This window comes from Sinohyriopsis cumingii, chromosome 18 (assembly GCF_028554795.1).
Source record: "Sinohyriopsis cumingii isolate HCF-2022 chromosome 18, ASM2855479v2, whole genome shotgun sequence".
NCBI classification, from domain to species: Eukaryota; Metazoa; Mollusca; class Bivalvia; order Unionida; family Unionidae; genus Sinohyriopsis; species Sinohyriopsis cumingii.
The window spans coordinates 19,568,021-19,593,858 of NC_142978.1; the positions used below are offsets into that span (position 1 = coordinate 19,568,021).

The 25,838-nt window shown below is 35.9% G+C and overlaps 1 protein-coding gene across 1 annotated transcript in view; it reads left to right on the forward strand.

Moving 5' to 3' along the window:
• Positions 1-25,838, forward strand: part of LOC149776177 (uncharacterized) — a 62,480-nt gene that overhangs the window by 31,009 nt on the left and 5,633 nt on the right. Inside the window, exons 6-9 of the mRNA XM_089942486.1 lie at positions 4,050-7,792; positions 11,204-11,376; positions 15,365-15,445; positions 25,223-25,293. Coding sequence (XP_089798612.1) covers positions 4,050-7,792; positions 11,204-11,376; positions 15,365-15,445; positions 25,223-25,293 — 4,068 coding nt within the window. The remainder of the gene's footprint in view (positions 1-4,049; positions 7,793-11,203; positions 11,377-15,364; positions 15,446-25,222; positions 25,294-25,838) is intronic.

Here is a 25,838-nt window from a genome sequence, read left to right on the forward strand (position 1 = left end):
AGACAGGGGTAATGATTATGATGACAAAAAGTTGTACCTAGTATGTTTAAGAGACTTTGACAACGAAAAGGGCAAAGTCAGAGTGCTCTTCTTTCATTGCCGGAATTAACAGTACATTCCACTGGAGAAAACAGTTTTTATTTGCTTGATAATGCTTTGAATAAATATATGTTGGCAGAACTGTATGGGATTTTAAGCTGATACTGCATCAGTGATGACTGGAATTCATAAAGAAGTTGCATACTATATTTTGAAAAATGTCTCCATCATTGTTCATATCAGGATGTCTCTGTCATGATGCACCATGCTGCAGAAAAGGCTGCTGATAAATTAGAAAGAGAACTCCTGAAGTATCAGGTTGGCACTCTACCTGACAACGTACTTCATGGGGACAGTTGATTTTTTCATCTTATTTGCCAGCTAAAAGACACAATAACTGGAAGATATGAATTTCCTCTTCTTTGTCAGGTTATGAAAGGAATATTCTTTACCATTCTAATGCTGACTGTGAGAGATTGTTCAGCATTGTTAACAAACGTAAAACAGAATTTAGATCCAGGCTCTGTAATAACCCAGCACTTAGTGCTCTACTGGTGTGCAAAACATTTATAGTCTCAGATGGTACAGAATGTTTTGAAATGCAATATGAGAGTCTGTTGAAGACTTGAAGCAGTCATTGATGTTAAAAGTCCAGAGGGGTAAATAAATCATTTTGTACATATGCTCATTGAATTTTTGATGGTTCTACTTTCAAACATTTGACCTCTGATTCTATTTATAGCAGCTGTATGGCTTAGTGAGGAGAGAACAGACTGGTTTTCTAATTTTTAATCTTTACTCTCAGATTCTTTGTTCTAATTCATATTTGGTACAGAACCAGTCTATAGGTATTTGGCACTAAAAAGTCTAATTTAGTTTAGTTGATGCATGTGTTAGAGCAAAAATATTTTATTTCAAATAATTTCGCATGGATTAGAAAAAGACAAAATATATAAAAAAACAAAAAATAACAGAATCCTCCAAAGATGAAGACATGAAACCATATACTACTGGTCATTGGCTGCATAGTACTGAGGTCAAAATTGCATGCCGTGAACCAACATTATCATACCAGGTTAGGTTAAATAAGAGGAAGGAGGATAGAACTTGCCCCAAACACTCTAGGTGGGTGAAGGGTTGTCCTAACCTACCTCCTGAGTCCACTGTCAAGAACGCTCCGTTGGCTCTGCAGTAGGAGTTATTGATTCAGGTTTATCTTCCCCTAAGTCTTCGTTCGCAATATAATCATTGGGTCATATAGTCCTGCCTCCTAGCAGGGCAAAGTTGTCTTTTCTGTCCTTGTCGATGCACACAAATTCAACACAGAACAGGCCATTGTGATAACCCTCCCTTTGGGTAAACTGCATCCTCTCACCTGTCAGTTCAGGAGGCAGAGGAGGAGAATAGATGGCCTCTTGACCAATGACCTGTGTCCCAAACCGTTAGGTTCCGGTGTCTTTCATATTCTTTCCAATTTGGAGAAATGTTCTAGGACAAACTCTCAACCATATCTCTTGTTGCTTCCTCATTTGGTCGCAGTCAGTAAGCTCTCTCAAAGGTTTAGCAAGGGTAAAAACCCTGCTAGACAGCATAAGTTGATTTTGATTGGATGCATTGACTTGCTGCTGCATTCATTGAAATTCACAGACCCAAAGCACTGAAATATCTGATTGATCTGCCAAAGTGTAGATAGGTTAACATATTGGAACCATGGTTAGCAAAGATGACAAGCAGTGACTTAAGTAAACCAAATACATGTGTCATTAACTCGGCCTCAAAATAAATTCAGTAATCCTTTTCATAGGATTGACTTTAATCCCAAAAATTCATTACACTAGTATCCATCAAAGATTTTTCATTGAAACTCTGCCAAGTACCACAAGCCTCGATTGTTTTCTTTACCAGATACATTGTTTTAAAATGGATATTCATTGACATGTTAGTTTTTATCACCTTTAGCATCTTAGGTATGTTTGGGGTTTCTTTTTTTTCTTTCTGACGTCACTGCTTCATGGCCCACTGGTTTTAGTGTCTGCCTCAGATGCAGGAGGTCACGGGTTTGAACCCTGGCTGAGTCATACCAAAGACATAAAAATGGTACTAGCAGCTGCCTCGCTTGGCGCTCAGCATTAAGAGGTTAGGGCTAGGACTGGTTGGCCTGGTGTCAGGATAATGTGACTGTGGGGGACCATTTCCATTTCACTCTCAATTTCCAGCACTGCTTGAGAGCACTTAAACTTTTGGTTTCTTTGCAAATTGTTTTTTAATGAATCCCAAAATTCTTTTTTATCCAGTGTGTGAAAACCAGAAGAGTCTGTATGATGAACCTGCTTCTGTCGTTTCTGCATTAAAGCTGTTTGTTATTCCGATGAAACTTGGATAGTCATGAAACTTATAATATTGCAGTCTTGTTCACCCAAATGAAAGTGGTGCCCCTTGAACAACCAGTCTGGTCATCATGGCTGCCATCATTCAAATCATTTTATCATTACTTCTGAACAGGTGGTCAGATCAGTATTGGGTTTATGAAATACAGTTGATGCTGATTTAAATATAGATACAACCTCACAATATGGCCACACAAATGATTATTATGAAAACCTTGTTATAATTACAAAACCTAAACCTTTATTCGTATCAACATTTCACTAAAATGCTTGCATTATGCAGTTTATTAAAATGATGCTGATCAAATCCCTAAAATCTCTGACTTGTTGGCCAACTTAAAAATCATTTTATGACTTCTCCTGAATGTTTGGTTGCGTCGACATGAGCTTATGTGCTAATTTGACCGGCATCTTATTTGTACATATAGCAACAATTGTATCCATCTTAAAAGCCTTGTTATCATTAATTATCTTGAAAGGATGGTGGCATTGACATTAATATTTTCACTGAAACACCTCTTGAAGTACTCAAATGGCCCTGACTTAAACTGCCCACCACCATTCCATGGTTGTGTTAAAGTTTGACCTACATGTCTTTGTCCAACAGTACCTACATGTCCTTGGCCTTGGGGTCAAGTGAAAGGCCCAACTTGCAAATTTGCATTATGGTACTTCACTAGACAGGTAAAGACAGTGCATATACAAAAGAATTTTGGCACTTGCTATTTTATTTTTCAATAAACAAGTTGTTAGCACTAATATATTAGTTGGAAGGTTGAAGTTCTTGTCTTATCTGGGATGCTTTGTTTGCATGTTAACACAGACAAGTAAGAATGGATTTGGATCAATCACAAATTTGTGGATATATTTGAAGAATGCTTTAAACAATCCCAGTTCAGTATCTAGAGTTTTAAAAAAAATAGTAAATATGGATTAAACCAAACTTACACTGTAGCATAAGGTACATGGTATCATTCCAGCATCCGAGATTAGTTAAGTGGTCTATGATATATAATATAAAGTTTACGGTCAAAAGGCCTGAGTAAGATTTTTGTACTGAACATGTCAACTCAAACATATATTTCATTTTTTTTGGTAGCCAGTTTTGGTATTTTGGAGTTCCTCAAAAACATCGGAGATGATTTCAGTACTCAGCAATCAGACAGGATACAAAAGTGGGAATAAGATAAACTTATTGTGAATTCCTACACAATTTTTTGTTTTAGCCATTAGAACATCAGTTGTTTTGAAGGACACTTGTGGGCATTTTACGTTGTTTTATTTTGCTTTTAAATTGTCATCATTCAGTATTGTTCCTTCAGTAACTATTTTTCTCCTCCACAAGACTGAATTAACATGAGATTTTCCCTGTGCTAGATAATTCTATCTTTCACATGGGGAGATAGGGTCACACACTTCCTTCGATGTCCTTCATACAGATTTTGTACCATGCCAGTTATACACAGGCCTTTTATGTACTACATTGTTATGGCAGAAAAAGTTTGCATGCGATGGGTGAGAAAATTTCCTCCTGGAACTCTTAACTCTAGTACTTACATTTCCTCATCTTACCCAGATGGTTTATTTTAAAAATTTCCAATTAAACTTTTCTCTTTTGCTCAGTTTCAGAATCAGCTGAGCATCCCAGTTTACAGAAAGCTGAAGTCGGTCTTCCACAAAGGGTTCGAATCAGAAGAAACTCTGGGGTAGAGAAAGCTGAGAAACAAGATACTATGGGAGGTAACTTGCCATTTGCAAGCAAACAGAAGGAAAAGAATGCTGAAGAAGTGAAACAACATGAGAAATCAAAGGCAGAATATGTTGAAAAATTGGAAATGGGAGAACAAAATCCCCAAGCAAGTGCTGAATTAAAGGGGAGAGCTAATACATGTAATTCAGAGGAAGATAAATCAAATTATACTGCTGCTTTGAAAGATAATAAAGATTCGAAAGAAGAAATCAATCCAAAGAAAAGGAGGGAGACCTTTGTTGTACCTTTGTCAGTAGTTCTAAAGGCAGAAAATCATCAAAAGGAATCAGCCGCAACATTGTCAAACTTTGAACCAATGGAATTTGAAAATATAGATGATGAAACAATCACTCTGGTCTCAGGCTCTCCAATATCAGCTGTCAATTCAGAAAATGAGCAGCTGAAGCAGAAACCAGGTCCTTCTGGGGATGGAGAAAACGTAAAAAGCAAGCGCGAAACATTTTACCTTCCTAATCCATTCAAGCCAACCAAAGAGCCCATCAGGACTCCACCAAAGATCAGCAGCCAAGAAGTCCTGGCTAAATTGATACAGAAGCAAGCGGCAGATGAATCGCAGGAGCAGAGTTGTGCAGACTTGTGGCCTTCTCATCCAGAGGAAGAAGTAACCACTTTCTTCAACACCGACATGGAATTTACAGCTGTCATTGATACAAAAAAGCTGATGGAGGAGGGAGAAAATATGTTGAACCTAGATGAAACCTCCTTGAAAGATTTTACAAAGATAGGATCATCTAAGTTGACAAAGACAGGGAAGTTACAAAGTGGTACAGAGAATAAGAGGGAAGAGCTGGATCACTTGAAGGCAAAAGGAAATGATGGATCAGTAGATGCGGATAAGGAAAGGAAAAGTTCAAAGAAAGAGGAGGAGAAAATTAAAGGTCATGTAGAGCTTCGATTGGCAAAGCCAGGTAAAATAGTCTTCTCTGCCTCCAGAAAGCAACTTGATGGGACAAGAATGCCAGTTCCAGCTAAACCAGCATCCAAAACAAGATTGAAACAGAAGAAAACAGTAATAGAAACTCCAAATAAGGAATCTAACAAGATTTCTTCAATATTTGACTTTCACGATAGAACTCCAAATGTTACATTAGAGCAGACAAATCAACTTAAACAGGGCAAATCTGTATATGATATTTCCTTGAATGAAACGACTAAAGATGAACCACTGCCTTCGCTAAAAGAATTCAAAGACAAGCTTTTAAGAGATACACATGTGAAAGCAGCAAAACAAGGAACAATGGAAAGTGCAAAACAGATAAACATGGAAAGTTCAAAACAAGGAACTAGTGACATTGATAATAGCACAAAAAAGGGGATTTCGGTGAGTACTAAACGATCCAGATCGCAATCAAGGTCAAGACCCATTTCAAAGTTGAAGGCAGATGAAGACGAATTCAGTTTGAATAAAGCCCAATCAAATGAAGAAAAGTCTTCCTCAGATAATACTCTCATGCTTCTGAAAGAGGTTCCTTTAGTACATGTGGAATACCCTGAACAAATGAGCGAGAATATATACTGCCTTCCACTCAAGGGTGGTTCCGATGATGAAGATTCTAAACCAAGGCGCAGAGGTAGATCCAGGTCACGTTCCAAAAATGCAGCACCAGAATCTGATAACAAAGATGATAATGAAGCAACATCATCAAGAAACAGATCAAAGTCAATGTCTAGATTAAAAAGGGCAAAGAATGAGTCAGACAGTGATGAAGAGTGGAAGCCATCACGAGGCAGATCTCGGTCAAGGCCAAGGACGAAGAAGACTACATCAGAGGATGGGAGCTCAGTAAAAAAGAATCAATCAGAATCATACAGAGGGCGGTCTAGATCACAGCCAAGGCCAAAAAAGACTCTCATTGACTCAGATAATGAAGATAAAGCAGTCGGTTTAAAACCATCAACAAGGTCACAGTCCAGGTCAAGATCAAAACCCAGGGTGGAATCTCCCAGTAAGGAAGAAATTGTAAATGAAAATACTTCAAGATCAAAGTCCAGTGGAAGAAAAGTAGAAGAAGCAGAAAAAATCCAAATGATAGAACAGACAGCAAACAGTATTATTTACTCTCTGCCTCTCAAAGGATGTTCTGATGATGAAGCCAGTATTGAAAAATCTCAGCCACAGTCAAATGTAAATTCCAGATCTAGGTCAAGATCTAGGTCAAAAGTTGGCATTGTGCCAATTGAATCTGATGGTACAGAGGAAACTGATGAATCTAAAAATACAACATCGAAATCTGATAACAAAGATGATAGTGAAGCAACATCATCAAGAAAAAGATCAAAGTCAAGGTCTAGATTAAAAAGAACAAAGAATGAGTCAGACAGTGATGAAGAGTGGAGCACATCACGAGGCAGATCTCGCTCTAGGCCAAGGACAAAGAAGACCACATCAAATGATGGGAGCTCTGGAAAAAAGAATCCATCAGAATCATGCAGAGGACGGTCTAGATCACAGCCAAGGCCAAAAAAGACTCTCATTGACTCTGATAATGAAGATAAAGCCATCGGTTTAAAACCATCAACAAGGTCACAGTCCAGGTCAAGATCAAAACCCATGTTGGAATCTCCCAGTAAGGAAGAGGTTGTAAATGAAAATGCATCAAGAGCAAAGTCCAGTGGAAGAAAAGTAGAAGAAGCAGAAAAAATCCAAATGATAGAACAGACAGCAAACAGTATTATTTACTCTCTGCCTCTCAAAGGATGTTCTGATGATGAAGCCAGCATTGAAGAATCTCAGCCACAGTCAAATGTAAATTCCAGATCTAGGTCAAGATCTAGGTCAAAAGTTGGCACTGTGCCAATTAAATCTGATGGTACAGAGGAAACTGATGAATCTAAAAGACGTCAAGGAAAGGGAGTCAAACCTTCCTCTTCAATGGAGGACAACATAAAAATGCCAAACCCTAAATCAGGCAGTAGGAATTTGAGTATATCTCATAACCTCAAAACTCCATCATCTCAGGAGACAAGAAAGAAATCTATCATGGAAAAGGATAGCATCTCAGTAAATGAAGATGCTAATGATATAGGCGTTATGTCACATGGAACAAATTCTCCAAATTTGCTGTCTGTCTCACCAAATTCTATCTTTACAGATGTTGAAGTACACAGAATTCAGAGTGATGATGACTTAATCACAAAACTTGACAATGTAAACAATTCTCATTCATCTCCAACAAGATTACAGGAAGAGAATATTCATCCCGAGGTGGAACAAATTTTAAGGAAAGAAAACGGTGAGAAATTTGATCATTGTTCTATTCCTTTGGACAAAGACTGTTCATCAGGTGCTACCAACAGTGACTCAGATTCATCAATGAGGTTTGTGACTAAAAAGAGAGGTGAGTCCTTGAAGGTGGACCAAATAGAAGACAAAATATTAGAAGTCACAGAAGAAAGCATTAAAAGGTCTATGGAGGACATGGAGGAAAATGGTAGCAAATTGGTAAAATCATCCAAGTCAAAAACTTGTAAGAGCACAGCAAAGAAGAGCAGGAGAGTTAAAGAAACAGATACAAAAGACAGCACTCCTAAGGCAGAAAAGAACAAAGAAGGAAAGTCAACAAGTAAAAAGGAGAACAGCAAAGACGAAAAAGAGGTTAGTTAAATCTAGCTCCTTCCAGAAACGGACAGTTACATAACAATAAATGCATATGTGTTGAATCTTGCTGGTTTTGACAAAAAATAGGGTCCACTGTATATATAGGTGTGGGTAAGATGTACATTTCATATTTTTGTCTGTTCCTCGCACACATTTTGATAGAATTTAAGTATTATCTGTTTAATAATTTTTATTACATGATGCTTGGTAAAACATTTCAGTGGGAGAGAAAATTATAATTCAGATATTACACACTAATATCAAGAATCTTAAGTTCAATGGTTATTATATTGCACTCAGAATAGAGCTTTTCCTTGTGTATATTGTAAAGAAAAGTTTTATTTTAATTTTTATGGTTTCAGAGACCTGCAAAATGGCACAAAATGTCAGTGCTCAAAAAATTCTAAAACTGGTTTACTTGCCTGGAATCATGATTTTAATAACACTGAAAAAATATATGGAATTTTCATTTATGTTCTTTATAAAACTCTGGGCAAGTGATAGAAATTTGCACCTGCCCAGCAAAAAGTTATTTTTTTGAGCTGCTGTCAAGAAATTTTTTCAGCCCTGACTTTATCTGTAGCAAAAATGTGGAGATTCTCAGTAAGTTCTGTATAGTGACCTTACACTGATGAGAGAAATGGATTTATTTGGTTCGGTGTTTGGTGGTACATCAACAGTACCAAGGCAATCAAAGTAAAGTGCTTTGCTCAAGGACATGCCACAGGAGCTGGTTTTGGCCTATCTGATGGTAGTATTTGAACCTTTGTCTTTTCACATGCAAGTCAAGCACATGTACTTGGCCCTGATTTGGATGCCTGAGTGTGTAAATCCAGTCATTGACCACTTTATTTGGATAGCTGGAGCTTGCACAAAGGTCTGTGACATCATATCATCTTAAAGAACCAGATACTTCAGGTGTGGAATTGACCAGTAGGATCAGTTTGTGAATAGAAACTGTACAAACCAAAATATCTCTACACATGATGTTCAACAGACATTTGTGAGTATATCTGTGATGAAGCTGGATACAGACTTTTTTGCCCTCATGAACCTCTGAAAGCCACAATGGTTATACATAACCTCATGAACCTCTGTAAGCCACAATGGTTATACATAACCTCATGAACCTCTGTAAGCCACAATGGTTATACGTAACCTCATGAACCTCTGTAAGCCACAATGGTTATACATAACCTCATGAACCTCTGTAAGCCACAATGGTTATACATAACCTGATTGCAATCAGGATGTGGGTTGACAATTATCAGTCATATTTGTCATTTGTATTCATGCAGACATATTCATAGAGGGAAGTAGAAATATTGCAAAAATAGCTATACTCCCACACATTTCAATTATATCAGTGCAAATCCATACGAAAATGAAAGAATAATTGCTGGATTCATTGATGATAAAAGTAATACTCTAGCAGCTTTGCATATGTATGCTGTAACTTTTTACCTAGAGAGGGTCTACAACTGGAATCTCGGTACAGTCTGTTTGATAAGGTGATGTCCACATCATGTCAGTGCATACATACATGAACAGGCATTGAAACAGATTACGGACTTTGCAGGGGCGATAATAATTACAGTAAATTAAAATGGTTTTAGAAGGAGAAACAATAATTTGGTGTTTAGGTCATTGTATGACATCCATATTGTTTACTTCTTCTCTCACCCACCCTATTTTTAGATTGGGAGGGGAAGTTCCTCTTGTTTGAAAAGTCCTGGATGTAACGCTGCAAAAACACAAATAGGCCTGTACCAAAGCTTAAGTCTCTCTGAATGTAATTTAACATTTTACAGCACATGTGCTCAAAAGTGATTGTAGACAATGTCAGATATAGGGTATATTTTATGTTAACAAATTTTATTTGTGTTGTTAAATTCCAGATTAGGGGGATTCCAGATCAGGGGCTCCGAGTGGCTGAGTGGTCTAAAGCGCTCATCTTTCCGGATCACTGCCAAATCCCCTCTGTCTGCGTGAGTTCGAGTCTCAGGCTCGGCTAGCGTGGATATGTGGGAAAGCCTGCCAGTAGCTTCTCATGGGTCGGTGGTTCTTCCCTGGTTTTTCCAGAGTTCTTCCTCCACCAGTTATACTGGCCGCCATGTATAGCCTATCTTGTGCTGAAAAATGGTGTTAAACCCTAGAACAACAACAACAAAATTCCAGATCTGTGCAATCTTCGCTTGCCAAGGTTCTGATATGTTAACCCTATCTGCACCTTATTTTTGTGCTTTTGGTCTGTGAATTTCATTGGATGTGGTGGCAAGCCCACACATCCAGTCAAAATTATGTTGTTCAAATTTGAACACTGTTCCTGCATGATTGAGACAAGGGAAGCACACAACTTGAATGGACTCATAAATAAACAATTTTCCACTGCCAGTCCATCTTTCTACAAATACCTTTCACTCAAAGTCTGTAATGGCTTCTTACTGGTACATAGTCATACTTTCGATGTTAAACTTGCAAAGTATCCTTTTGAAATCAACTGCCTCCACCATTTTCGGCTGATGTACAATGCACCGCTGTTACACGCTTTTGGTTAGTTGCCATTATATACTAAGGGAGGCAACTCATGAAATCCAATAGATGTCACAAGGACAAAGCACTGAAATATTGGCTCAATCCACCAAGGTGAAGATATGGTTAACATATTGGAACCTTGGCTAGCGAAGATGAGCAATCTGGAAATCCTGATTTATTTTGTAGCATCATGGACCTTCGGGCTAAAAGCAAGAGTATATATTGTTAACTGACTTTTATTCATGAGACTCATACTGCGTATAAAATGATAGATTCCTCTATGCAGCAAACTACAGATTTAAAACCTGGCAAACTCTTAAGACAATATTACAGTCTTTCCAAGCAGAAGAATATGTAAACCCACAAATTTAGGTAACAAACTAAAACTTCGTGGTTTTTTTCAACACCTTGATAATTGATTCTATGAAAATTATTGAATTTAGAGTACATCAACAGGTCAAAAGTTGACGTTAAGAGCTGACTTCTTAGCTTATGAGAGACTTTAATAAAACTTGTATCAGTTACCTTTTCTCTTTGCCTCTTACCATTCACTGTCCAGAACACGGCCTAGAATTGCAACTGTCAATATTTTTTTTAAAAATTATTTTTGTCGGTTTTTTAGTCGGTGGAGAAGGGGGCATTGTGTTTTATGAACAATTTCTGCTCAAATCATGAAATTCAAATTTTCTCAAAAAAAATTCATAGCAGGGGTGAAGAATATTTTACAGGTAGAGCAATTACTACATTTTTCATGCCCCACCACTAGTACATCTGTACATTCGATTAAGTTTTGCATTTAGAGCAGTTTTTAGGTATTGTGTTGGGGCATTCTTGTTCAATGATATCATTTTTGGTTTACCTTTTTTTTTTCAGAACCAAAGTTTGAAGAACATTCGAAAGCGGTTGACCATGCTGAAATACAGCACCAGCAAAATTATTCTCCAGGACTATAGTAAAAATCAGCACTCTAATGTTAAAGAATCTCCCTCTAGTGGAATCAGGCGAACAGCAGATAGTGCTTTTGAGACAGATATTAGCTTTACAGAGTAAGATTATTGGCTTGTCTGGTCATGTAAGCTTGTGTATGGTCTTGCGTTCAGTTTGCAATGTCCAGCATGGATTGTGCAGCCAAAATTGCAGTTTGTAACTTCTTCTCTAAAACCATAACCAATTTAACTAAACTTGGCAGTAAGCAACCTTATACAGTACATGCGTCATGTTTCACAGATTGCCCAATCTTTTGGATGTGAACAGATAGGCAGGGGATTAAGTGCCCACTGTGAGTAGTGGAAGTCCACTCCTACTGGATTTTCCCCCCAGATTAGGGGAAATCCACGAAATCTAATGGAAGTCTCTCGCTGATTTTATTGCAGCCATTGTGGGTTTTATGGGACCCCTCGCTGGTTCTTTTTTGTTCCACGAGTCAACATACAAAACAAACAGATGGGAGAAATCCCAACACTGTAAACCCGACCCTAGTTAATTTCATACTTTTACCTTTGTAAGCTACATAGTAATACAATTTCTTGTGATATTCATCAATAAATTTATCATAGTTTCTCTTTTATTTCCCTACTATTTCCAAGACCCTCTTTAAAGAAATTATTGAAAACAGTAATACATCTAAAATTTGGAAAGAGATTACAAAGGAACATCATATTGTTTGTATCAGACTATCAGGAACACTGGAACATTATGACATGTATGTCATAATTCTTTTTAAAGTTTATTCTAGAAGAATAACATGGCTTCATGTATTAAAATAAAAAAATATACACAAGCTGTGCTACAGAATGTTTGGGTTATTTATGCACTTTTAACCTTAACATTTGAAAAAAACATTGTTTATGAGAGAATAAGACAGTTTTATAAATGCATGGAATTGTGTACACTGTTGTGCTCTATTAGTAGTCTTTTGTGCCGTGAACAGCGTGATATCAATTTTTAAAAAGTTTCTGTCTTTACTTTTTTTAAAACAAATCTTGAAGCATCACAATGCACTGGCTGAGAAATAACATTCTTTCTTTGATGTCAGTCCCTAAGCAGCTGCTATTGCAGCTTCGTGCCTCAAGTCAACAACAGTCAGTCGGGACAGTTCCTACATGTGGCAGCTACTGTTCAGTGTTGTGCTTGATGTTTCCAAAGATGTTCTCAGGGCGCACGATCACATGATTTGTGCAGTACTTGTATGAATTCAGGTGGTGATGCATGAGAACTCCTGCAGATTGGTTCCAGGTTGTGCATATGAAGATGTTCTCTGTATTCAGCCATTCACCCTTAAAGTGCTGCTTTCAGCATAGGTAAAGCTGGCAGAAATATTGCAACGTTTGTTGTGATGTGTCTGTTTTTTGTAACTGTTTACAAATCGGAATTATTGAGCTTGACATGAATGTTTGTTAAATTAAATTTTATGGCACATTGGGCCCCATAACAAGCATTCTGTCATAGCTTGAACCTTGCATCAAGGAAGTTTTACAAATGTGCATTTATAATACAGGCTATCCAGAATACCCAAAATGGCTGATTCCCAGCATGGTTCATCTTTAGATAAGGATTTATTTTGCAAATACTGGCTGATCATTGTGAAGTAGCAATATTTTTTTTAAATTAGGAAGTATATCAAATTATTGGAACTGGAAAAGTGTTAATGGATACATCAGTAAGTGATTTTGAACCCAAAAATGGTGTCAAATACAAGTCCTTTGTACATGCTGGATAGACAGAAAATGGGTCAGCATGACAGTCAACCTTGTATTTCAGTGGTATTTTGAAATTAAATGTAGAACCAGCTGATTTAAAATACAGACAATTTCAAAAAAGTGTGCAATTTTCATTTCTTTCCTCATCACAATTTTGGTCTGTGGGATAATTTGCTAAAAAACCATAAAGCCCTAGCATAAAGATAAGTCGAATAAATAAGAATCAAAAAATGAAATTAAAAATAAAGATATTTATTTGATCAAAATGCCACTGTTTGAACAAGTGGACTGGCATTAATGGAGTTAAAATCGTAACATAGCATTATGTACATGTAAATCTGGAATAGGTAGTAAAGTACTAATTCAAGAAAATGAAACTGGAAAGAAGGGTTTAATTCAGTCATATACCAACTTTAATTCTCCAATGTGTTATCTATGGACAGTTATGGCAATGTTTTATTGGCAACAAAGAAATTAGGACGAACAATATGATCTGAAAGACGTGTGCATTTGCTCTCATATACATGGGACATGGGTCATTTCAGACAAGTTTGGAAATCTTTTAAAGTGCCATTTTATAGTGAACTTTCAACTAGTAAAAATAATATTTTTTTAACTAAGGGTAGTTGAATAAATTTTTTTACTAACTTACAATTACAAATGCAATCTAGTTACTCATTTAAACTGAGAAAAATGTAAATTTTTCTTTTGTTCTCTTTTTAAGTCATTTGGGGGGCTCCAAGTTGTCTAAAGCATTCACCAATACAGATCACTGCCATCTCACCTCTGTCTGCATGCATTCAAGTCTCTGGCTTCACCACTGTGGGTACATGTGAAAGCTTGCTAATAGCTTCTCGTGGGTTGGTGGTTCTTTCCATGTTTTCCTGGGTTCTTCCTCCACCATTTATGATGGCCGCTATGTATAGCCTATCTTGTGCTGAAAATTGGCATTAAACCCAGCAAGAAGAGAAGAAAAGTCATTTGGCCAAAATGCATTGCGTATGAATATGGTATTTTATAAACATGTACCAAATGTATTTATAATACACATGCAACTCAGAAATTTTGTACCTGTAAATAAAGTATTTCTAACGTGCATGCTAACAGTGAGGCCAGATGGAGTTATTACTGCATATACATTAAAATATAGCACAAATGTGAAACTAAAAGTGCATCAGTCCAATACATTCATCCAGCTAAGTTCATAAGGCATCAGTATTTACATAACAGCTTAAAAAGAGGATCTTAATGGTATCCTTTAGTAAAAATATTCAAGAAAGTCATTGACTTGAGAACTTAGATGACACAGAAATGATTGCCTAAGACCCTACAAATTTCGAGATCGCAATGCAGTGTCATTGACAACTTCAACTTTCTGTTGATATTTGATATTCAAGACTAAACGTGCTACATCCATTACTGTTTGACAGTTTATAGATGTTGGATATTTCCTGACCCCACTTAAAAATTAAAAAAAAACGTTAACATTTTCAAAATAATAAAAAAACAAGTTGATCTTGACATGAAATTTAGGTGGCATGTTTTTATGTGCTAATAGATGATGCCTTTAAACTTAATGCTGTGATATCATGAACCAAATGTTGTATCACGATATCACCTTTTTTTAGAAGTTGTTTATTTGCCATGATATCATGTTTATATTTTCTTTCAAATCAAAAATATTTTTGATCATTGTAAAGCTAAGGCTACAGCGTATGGAAATGTATATCTAAGAAACATGTACAAATTAAAATGTACTAATGCTGGGAAGAATTCGATTTAGGGTAAATTGGTTGCTGGGATGAATTCCATTAGGGTAAATTGGATGCTGGGAAGAATTCCATTTAGGGTAAATTGGATGTTGGTAAGAATTCCATTTAGGGTAAATTGGATGCTGGTAAGAATTCCATTTAGGGTAAGTTGGATGTTGGTAAGAATTCCATTTAGGGTAAATTGGATGCTCAGTATTAGTGCTCACCCAGGCATTCCTAAATCACCAGTAAGCAGGCAATTTACCTACCTAAATCTGAAAGAGAAATTTCCTATCCCCCCCCCCATTGGTGGACTATTTACAGATACAACTAACCCACATCCCCTTGCTATATGGAAAGTGTATCTGCTGTTCCAATTTTATGGATTGCGCTTGAATTGTTTTTTAAACAGAAAATTTACTGGAGATGGCGTCATCTAAAATCATGACAGTACTGCTATGTATTTTTGCTGATGCAGTTATTGTGCCAGTGACAATACTTGATGGTGGATAAATAATAACATATTACTGTACAATTCCTGTTCATTTTTATTCTGATTAAAAATTAGTCTTTTTATTCTTCAGCGGAGAGAGAGAGGAGGAGTTCAAGAAACCGAGACGGGCTGCATCAGCGGTGGTCAGTTATGTTTTGCCTAACATGAGAAAGTAAGAAGTTATATGATGATTCTTTTTTTTTCTTTGCTTTTGCTATGGAGAATTTATTGAGTGCTAAACAAGTCTGTCATATCATGTCCCATGAAGCATTTTTGTTTTGACTCAATAACTCTGAATAAATTTTGAAGGATTTTTAATTGCTTGAAATGATATTTGATACGAGGCCTTAAACTAAGAAGATGTAGACCGTATTCAGTTTTCACTTTTTTGCCCCCACAAAAACCTTGTGCACTTATGGCCCATTTTAACTTGAACTATGCCCTTCAGTTTCAGTTCTGCTCAATAACTTTTTAAGGATTACATAAAGAAGACTGATCCATTTTGATTTTTACAATTTGTCATCAGAAATAACAAATTAATTAATCTTCAGAATCTGCTTTTCAGTTTTTGTTTCTGCTAAATAACATTTTAAGGCATTAAGTCATTGATTGAATTAAGTCATGGATTGAAATCAGATTTGGCATGATTTTTTACTTTAACAAGACCATGGGTAAATTTTGAATTTCACCTTTGACCAATAGTCAATTTCACCTTAATGGATTGAAATGAAATTTTGTATGAGGCTTTCCATTACAACTTTGGTCAAGGTTAATTTTTACAAATTCCTTGCAAAATTTTATGGTATTATGGCCCCTGCTTGATTAGAAGTTTGCCCCTCAGTTTCTGCATAATATCCTTTGAAAATCTACATGGATTGGAATTAAGATTTGATTTGAGGCTTTATACTATGAAAATCTAGTTTAAGTTTGATTTTTATTACATCCTCCTTCAGAGACCTTGATATATGGATCATTATGGCATCTGTATGCATGTCTATCCACATGTCTGTACATAAATAAATCTGTCTGCCCACACCTTGAAATAACGTCATTGTTAAATGTTTTCTTTTATTTCAATAAAATACCAATTTTATCATTCCCTCTTTGGATTTGGAATACAACTTCAGGATGTACTTATATTTTTCTTGTATTTGCCGGTTTTCCGTTTATAGTGATAACACAATTAGCCTGAGATCAACCATAATGATAAAGACTTTTACTTTGATTATACATCTGTAATGTGATCAGTGTATCAAATACAGTTGTCCACAATGTTACTTGGTACATAGTTGCAACTTGGTGTGTACTACACTAAGATAATAAAAGTAAGTGAGTGTGAAGTGCATTTCGTGCTTCCCCGACTTGTTTACTATTGATCAAGGTAGCCTTGAACTAGTTTTATCCAGTTATATTTTTCATCATATGATTACATTTAAAAATTACTATCTAGTTTGTTCCCTGGAGGAAAATGTGCATGCCAGGGGTTCAAAATTGTGCAACTTAGTTTGTGGATTTATTTTGTTTGAAATAACAAATCTCCAAAAGTTGATCCGTTTGACCTAGATTTTACACTTCATTGACATTGTTGAAATTGTTGTCAATTTCTGAGTGCCGTTGGCTATATAGTCATGGAAATTTATCTCAGTGTATCATGGTCAGACATGATTTTTCTCTGTTTTAAAGTGGAAATCCGGGTTTTTAACAATGGTCTGTCCACTCCCATTCCGCAACGACCCTTGTAAATTATTTGTTCCATGTATTAGTTAGCACACTACTCTCATAAAGAGTATTCTGATTGGTCAAAGGTTTAAATTCATCCATTGAATCTTCGTGTAATTAAAATTGATGGCAATGGATAGAAGAAGCATTCTTGCAAAACACAGCATCTCGAGTTGTTTAGAGAGACCATGACATGGAAAGTTTAGATAAAGGTTTAAAAAAAGGTATGGGAATGGCTGGAGCGAAAAGTTAATGTAAATTTAGTTCGTCAGTTTATAAGAAAACTGGACGCTAAAGGACTTGCATTTTGTGACCTCTGTTCTGAGGTAATCGCCGTTGGAAGAGTTTGAAACAGCACCTACAAAAGAAGCTGTATACAGAAAAATTGAAGCTCAGAAGGCATCTGGAAAAGTGCAATTAATTACTATAAGGAGAAAGATTTCTTGCATGAGAGAATGGATGTAGCCCTCTGTCAGAATATGTGCACTGCATGTTGCCAATACAAGCACTAGCTTGAAAGGAAAAAGGCTCACATTGAGAAGAGAAAGAAACAATGGCACATTGATTTAAAAAAAGTCCGTGGTTACAAAAAGGAAGGCTAAAGAAATCTTTGCCAACGCCTCAAAAGGAGCTTGACTGGCATATCAACAGGTGTCCATTGGAGAAAAAGACAAGTGAATGACTGTATGGGAATATTTGTATATAGTTGATGTACTTGGTGTTTATTTTATAGATGTGTTATGAAAAGAGAGAAGTATAATATATTTGCTGCAAAAATTAAGAAATTATTGTGACTTAATTATGATGTGAACACTGACATGCACATGAAATAACTCTCAGCATCAGTAGTATTGGAGAACAAATTCATGTGACTATAAATATTGTGAAATTATTGAAGTCAAGTTGAACATTTTTGGTACGTTTATTTATCAGATGATTATTTTGGTTTATTTTATGATCATAAATTGCACCAGGAGCAGTGTTTTATGAGTGTAAAATGTGCTGCCCCCTCAAAGACCCCCAAACCACCCCCCCTTAAAAATTTTTCAGCTTTTTTTACGGAAGACCAAAATCATGTCTGCATGGTGAGTACAACACCTTTTCTAGCTTTAGGTTACAGTAACATTCATTTTATGTTCAGGGTGGGCTTGACATGCAGCCCTGGAAATCATTTTTGTTACTGTTTTCCAGTGATATTGTTTGATGTTTTGGTCTGTGTTTGACACATTCTTTTGAAGAAAAAAAATCTCTTTCCTGTGTAGTAGATAACAAAATATAGGTGTCATGTTTAGCTCTATTGGACAAAGACTGGAAGAGCTTATGGGATGGCCTGTTATCCTTCATATGTAGTTCATCATCTGTTCGCACAAGTTTGTTATCACTACACCTAAATTGGAGGATTACTGTGAAACATTACACATTTTCATCCCAAGTTAAGTCGTCACTCCTCCCAAATATTGTCACTGATATGGTGTTTTCAAGGGAAGACTTCTTATGATGTCCAGTTGGTCCTAAATGAAAATGGTGCTGATTTAATGGTCAATATGGCTACCATATTGAAAACCACAACTCCGGAAGAACTAATACTTATACTAACATGGGGTTTTCATCAGAAGGCTTTTTCTTTTATTAAGTCTAGATGGTTGTAAATGATATGGTTCCATGGAGACGTCCTTAATGGATGGTCATATCAACGTGGAGTTTCACTAAAAGATTTACGATGTCTAGTTGGTAATGATGCCAATCTGACATCCAGTGTAGTCACCATGGTCACCATCCTGAAAATCTTGTTACTGATCCTAATGTAGCGTTGCACTTTGAGAGTCTGATCACAGGCTTCCCTGCAAATTTTTGTTGTATGTCCCACAAATCTCGACCCCTGAGCACTATTTTTGTCAGGAAGAAATGGAAAAATATACCTAATACCTTTAGTGCATGTGTCTCCACAACAATGTTGCTTGCTAAAGGCAACAAAAACTGTAACAGGACAATTAATCTATTTTAAGCAATGTATTTGAAGATTAAAATGTTTAAGATTTGTACTAGTGTGCTGACTTGCATTTTAAAATATTGTGATGGCTGCTCATGTATTGAAATTTCAAGGTTAAAATCACACCAAGGGCAATGAAGATATAAAAAAAAAAATTCTCGAAGTTGTAGTAATGACAATGGACTAAATTAATGCAAATACACAATTTGTAATATTAATTAATGAATTAATTTACAAAGAAAAGTAGATAAGTAAAAACTGGAATCATTATACATAATACTGGTATATCATGAGTGAACACTAGCTAAACATGAACAAGATCTGGAACAGGAAATTCCATAGTGCAGCTTTTTTCAGGTGAATCAGATATTCAGACATGTTGATTCTTTGAGCACTTTATCAAAAGTTTATTACATTATTGTCAATGTCCAAAGAAAAAATGATAATACAGTGCAGACAAAAAAGATAAGGCACAAAATTGTCAAAGAAAAAACATTATATTACATTTTAGCACTACTAGTACATTTAGTACTATGTACTATTTTCCTTTGTCCCTCTAAAATGTGTGGTGCCCAGATGTAGGGGATTGGGGACACAGTGTCTCATGCCTTTTGAAGCCTAGGTGCAACACTTAAATGGAAAGTCTCATCACCATGGAGTTTTCACTAGAAGACTAATCATGACATCTAGGTGGTCATGAATGAAAATATTGCCGATCTGACCTCAAATATGGCAGCCATGTTGAAAATTCTTGTAGTTACTACTTCTAGATGGAAAGTCATGTCAGTATTGGGTTTTAAAAGAAGACTTTTTATGGTGACTGGGTAGATATGAATGAAAATGATGCAAATCTGACATTCAATATGGCCACCATGTCAGTCACCTTTAAAATCTTTTTATTGCTGCTGTAGAATTGATGGTAATCTCAAAATAGGGTTTTCACTAAATGGCTTCTTATAGTATCTAGTTGGCCCTGAAAGAAAATGGTTCCACACAGACATCCATTAGGGTCTCCACATTGAACATATTACAAATCTTGTCACCAATTTTTCTGAATGAATGGTCATATTGGCATGTGTTTTCAGCAAATATCTTTAAATTGTGTCTAGTTTGACCTAAATGAAAATCATGTCTGTCTTTAATCCACTGCCACAGAGCTAATTTGGAAATCTTATCGCTCTTAAATACTGTAGTATCATAAATTTTTGTGGTTTTCGTTGTTGTCCCGAACCACAAATTTAAATCCCTAAAGAAAAACGATCCACATAGGATGATGACACCCCCCACCCCCCACCCCCCCGCCTCGTTTTCTTAGTGTTTCATTCCTAGACATTAACACAGCTACTAGTATTTGATAAATCAAGGTCAATACTGTAATCTGGTAACTAAATATTAGCTTTTACATGTGTTTGTTTTATTTTAACCTTTTGAAACAAGAATTATAAATCATTATATATTCAATACACTCGTTTGATAAGGTGTCCAATAGCTGTAACTTTACACTCACTGCCTTAAATTGATGAGTGAGGTAAGTAATGATAGAGAGAAAATATGGAAAAAGCATAAGGTATTCAAACAATAGTAATACTGAAAATGAAAGAAAACATAATACAAAATAACAGCATATGAAACATAAATTTAATACTTATTCAAATCGATCCTTCATTCGAGTACAGCTTTGATTGAAACATTTTGATCCTTCTGAAAGTAGATTTCATTTTTCCATGCATTTATAATCCAAATGAACAACAGTCCTGTAAAATACTATAACTATTTCTTGAAATACTATTATTAATGAAACACTATGTATATACACTAATTACAACAGATTATTAAAGCTCACACTTCACAGATTTTTGGACAAAGCCACTGTATCAACATCGTGTCAGTCAAGTCTCATAGTACTCAAAACCAAATGATAATTAGGTCCGATCTTTCACTCATTGTCACGTGAGTTGCAATTATCCATTCAGCGTGAATTTACTTGATTAATGAGGTTGCAAGTTTTACTAATAATGTGCACTGATCGTCACCAGTAACATTTTTTTCCGTAATGGCGTCCATGACCTGTTTAACATACCACTCGTGGAAGTGTGACTTGAATTCTTCTTTAATAACCGATTGGCCTAGTGTTTTTGACTGCCAGGCTTCCTTTCATGTTGAGCATTCAAACGAAAACATGGCGAAAGTGATTAATCTTGACAGGTGTTTTATTTGTGCTCATAAAGATGAAAGTATTGTTTTAGTGTTGTTGGCTGCGTCGGCTTCGACTGATGTTATTCACTTGGTCGAAAACACGGTGTAAATATTGAACTTGCCAGGTCTTTGATTTGTGCATCTACAGGTGGTAGTATTGCTTTAAACATTAAAGTGACTGCTGTTTGCATCAGCATAGTTTTATTCTTTTGTATTCTTTAGTTTGGATATTTTTAGAGGTTAAACTGTGAAATTAAATACCTACTAATATGTAAAATTTGAGAGACAAAACCACGAATTTAAGTACCGTATATACTCGCGTATAAGCCAAAATATTTAAGGAAAAAATAATGCCTGGAAGAAGGGGGGGTCGACTTATCTGCGGGCCAAGGTCCAAGTCTGAAATTTTTAATGCTTTTTCCCCTCGATTTCCAGTATTTATTGTTTCTGTCGATCGCCGAAGATGAGATCACATGCCTAATGATGCCACATGGCTCATAAGATTTGTGCTGTCGTGAAGTGAAACAAATATTTTTTTTCTAACTTAAGTGGTAGGATAATGAATGAAAAACATGTTTTAACGTACCTGACGTCTATTTGACAGATGTCCATCCACCAGAAAATGCAGCCATATGTGTTATTTGAGCCACAGTGGTATGTGTATTTTCCAAAAGAACCGCCATATTAGTAATCTCCAGTCAAGTATTTAACCATCAGCTAATCAGTAATTATTAAACTCTACGATATCATACAAATGCACGCTAGCTTATTTCAGTGTAAATATGAAAAGAATCTACGTAAAAAAATAAAAGAATTATGATACTGAAGCAGGGATCGTCCTGGGCTTCGCCAATGTCGCAAATTGCGAATTTTTTTCTTTATTGGCGACAAAAATATCCCATCTGGCGATTTTTTTGGTGACAGACTTTTTGGTTATTTAATTTGTACATACAATCATAGATTTGGACTGGATAAATTAAAAGGGAGAACGAAAGGAAGCCACAAACTTGACTAAGCAATGCATTGGAATCAATCTGTTACACAAACGATCCTTTGTTCGTATTGACAACCCCATCTTTACAGTGCATTGTTACATCATAATCTGCTTATGCTGACATCTGGGCTGAGTACTGTATGCTGTGATACAGTCTATCATGCTACCGCTCTATACCTACAACTGACCGACTTCTGAAGACGCAAATAGAACAGATACAATTAATTGAATGGCTAAATCTTCTGTTGTTTTTTTTTTTTTTTTTTTACATATACCAGTACAATAGTTTTGCTGAACCTTCATAGAAAACTGATAACCTTTGAAGTACCGACTACTGTGTATAAATACAAAGCAAATAGAAAAAATTTCAATCACAATTATGTCTGTCGCCAGTGCAGCATTTTACTCATTGATCTTTTCCTTTTGCCATCAATCCATGTTACGGCTGCTGAGAATTAAACTCCGAAACAAGAAATAGCACAAAAAAAACCCAACCAGTTTTGCATAATTAATAATAATTATTTATTTCTCAAAATACAAGAGTGAAAGAATCTCTAAATTGGGTGTGAATTTATGCTTATATATACGGTCCAATATTGCCAGGTGTTGACTCGTGTAAGTTTCATTCGTGGGAATGGAGATCCTATTTTGTTTGTCGAGAAAATTTATACAGCATTCAGTGACCATTCTTGGGATTTAGGAAGCAATTCACTACAAGCTTTGTGAAGCTAGCCATAAGGGGGGGGGGGGCTGCTGAGAGACTACTGGTGTCACCTGTCAGCACTGTAGACTGTGAATGTGGATTCAGTAAGATGAACCTCATAAAAACTGACATCAGAAATAAACTCTGCATCTCATCTCTCGAGAATTTCATGAGAATCAGCATGTACAGATGTGAAAAATTAGACTTTGAAACTGCATTCAACAAGTGGGCAGCCCTAAAATTGCGACGGATCTTCATGTAACACTTTGTAACATTTTGTTAATGCTTGTTGTAATTAAAGAATTAACTAACCCATCTTTTGTAATTTTCATTGCCTGTTACATTAATAGACTAAATTAACACTTGGAAAAATGTACACTACTTGTTCTGGCGACACTTTTTGAAAATTGGCGACAAAATATTGAGGTTGGCGATTTTTTTGGCGACAGCTTTTTAAAAGCCAGGACCACTCCTGCTGAAGGTATATACGACAAACATTTTGATCGAGAGTAGAAATACATGTACGATAGTCTTAAAGGAACAATAGCGAGAGGCTCCATAGGGGTTTGTTGCGCGCACGCTTAGGAAGGGTAAATAACAGGGCAATGTACGAGTCAGCATGAATAATTGTAAAACGATATAATTTGTGGGATTTCTTTGACAGGTGTTTTAGAAGTAATCGGCAGCCACAGTTTATATACTACTGTTGTTTAGTTGTTTGTAAAGCAAAGTGGTTTGTTAGTGGTAGAGTGTTGTACAATAGCTACCATATGCTTAATCTGTGGCAAATGCCTCGGGGATAATAGGTTTGTTTTGTTGCACAATGCCAATGACTTTACTAATACATGCCGACTCTCAGATGTATTGTTTAATGAGATATGGTAGTGGACATGGTTTCTGCTCAAAGTTATAAACTGTCACAATACTTGAATAATGTCCATGCTGAAACCAATCATATTTTGATCAATTGAATCACACTACCGGTAGTTAAAAAAAAAACACAAATAAACAACAATGATAAATAATTATCAAATACAAATTGATAACCAACCACACATGGAAATAATTACAGGATAAGGTATATAAATAGTATGCTACCACTATAAGGGGCTGTGAAAATGACAAAAGGCGGGAATTTAATGAGGCCAGACATCAATTTGGTTGCCAAGTGGGTAAAAGGAGCGTGGGACTTAATTCCATCGGAAATAATTGCAAAATCATTCAGGAAGTGCTGTATCAGCAATGCCATGGATGGAACAGAGGATGATGCTATATTTCAATCCGACAATGACGAGGAGAGCGAGAAGGAGAATGGCACACTATCGGATGACCATGACGACGTATATGATGAAAGCATGCCCGTAACAGAAGCCAAGTTTCGTGAACTGTTTGGCGAGTCTGATACAGAGCCAGATTTTGAAGGATTCTAAAAGTGATAGAACTTTAACAATTCATGATTTTAGAATGAGGATTAATTAAATTTCCATTAAGACTTAACACTTTAGAATTGTTATTTCAACATATAAATTAGCTTTCTTACTTTCATTTTATTTAATAAAGTGATTTGCCTAAATAAACGTATTCAGAACTCACTTTGTGCATCTTGTGATGTATCGGTAGTCTAGAAATTATGGGTCGGCTTATACATGGGTCATGCACTTTATAACAGTTTTACCAATTCAGTTTGGCAGGGGGTCGGCTTATACGCGAACGGGCTTATACACGAGTATATGCGGTACCCACAAAAATGCCTTATTTTACAAAACTACGAAAATTGAGCCCAGCGAAAATAAATGATATTACAGTATCAGATACGATTTCAGCCCTAAGCAGCGTAAAGGAAGACAGTCTTATGAATTCCTGGAAAGTTTTTCAGACAGTAGAGCGTCTGTCTCGTCAAGTGACTTTTGTTGCAATACAGACATCCAGGGTGTCAATGATATTCATCCTTTGTTTTTAAGTTTCTGATGTTCACATTCTTATTTTGTACCACCCCCATCCCCTTTATGATTTGCAAATAATTTGGAAAGATTTTATGCACATTTTGTTCTTCTCATAAGTGGAAACTGTTAATTATCACTAGCTAATATTGTTGCTAAATAACACAAAGAAGATTGATAACTATATGAATAAGAATTACATGAGATTTATCCACAAACTTGTACCTTGTTTCATTCATAAATCCAGTTGTTATTAAAAGATTCTAGTGCACAGTAAGTCCTGTGTTAGTAATCAACTCCATTATAATGTCACCTGCTTAATGCAGTCAACTGTCACCATGCATGTAGACTTCATTCTTACAGCAGAATAGTGGGCATATTTTTGTATTTGTTACATTTCTTTCCAGGAAACTGAGAAGAGAGGATGTTCTTTCTAATAATGTATTCAAAGCTCCAGTTCAAAAGTCACCAAGCAAAGGTAATGATAGACATAAGCACTGAGTTCCAAATAAGTCATAGTCTGCTGGCACTGCCAGTGTTAATGAAAAGTGAACATAAGGGTATCATTTCCTTTTAAAAAAATAGATGAAAAATTGTACTCTAAGATTAATTTTTGTTCCCTCCATTATTAACATCATGAAGAAAGGATTGAGGATGTATAATTCTTCTTCCTGTTGTGTGTAAATATTATTTGTAATGAAGTTTTTCTCTTCAATCATCAATATAAATAACGTTTTTGAGAAACTGTTGAAATGAGTCTAGGTAGATTTACTTAAGAATATCAGACTTTTGTTCCCTCAATGAGATCTACCGCTATGCATTTTTAAACTTTCTACTTATCTGAATTATTTCTGTAACTGATTTTGATATTGATTTTTTTCTTCGTATTATATTATTAAAAGAATACTTAGTGGTGCAAGAATTCAGACTTTTCATTGGAAAACCCTGGTTGGAATTTTCAATTTCCAGTTATTTTTGTTTTTGTGTTTACCACATTCTGGATTTTCATTGGCGCCTTTGCAT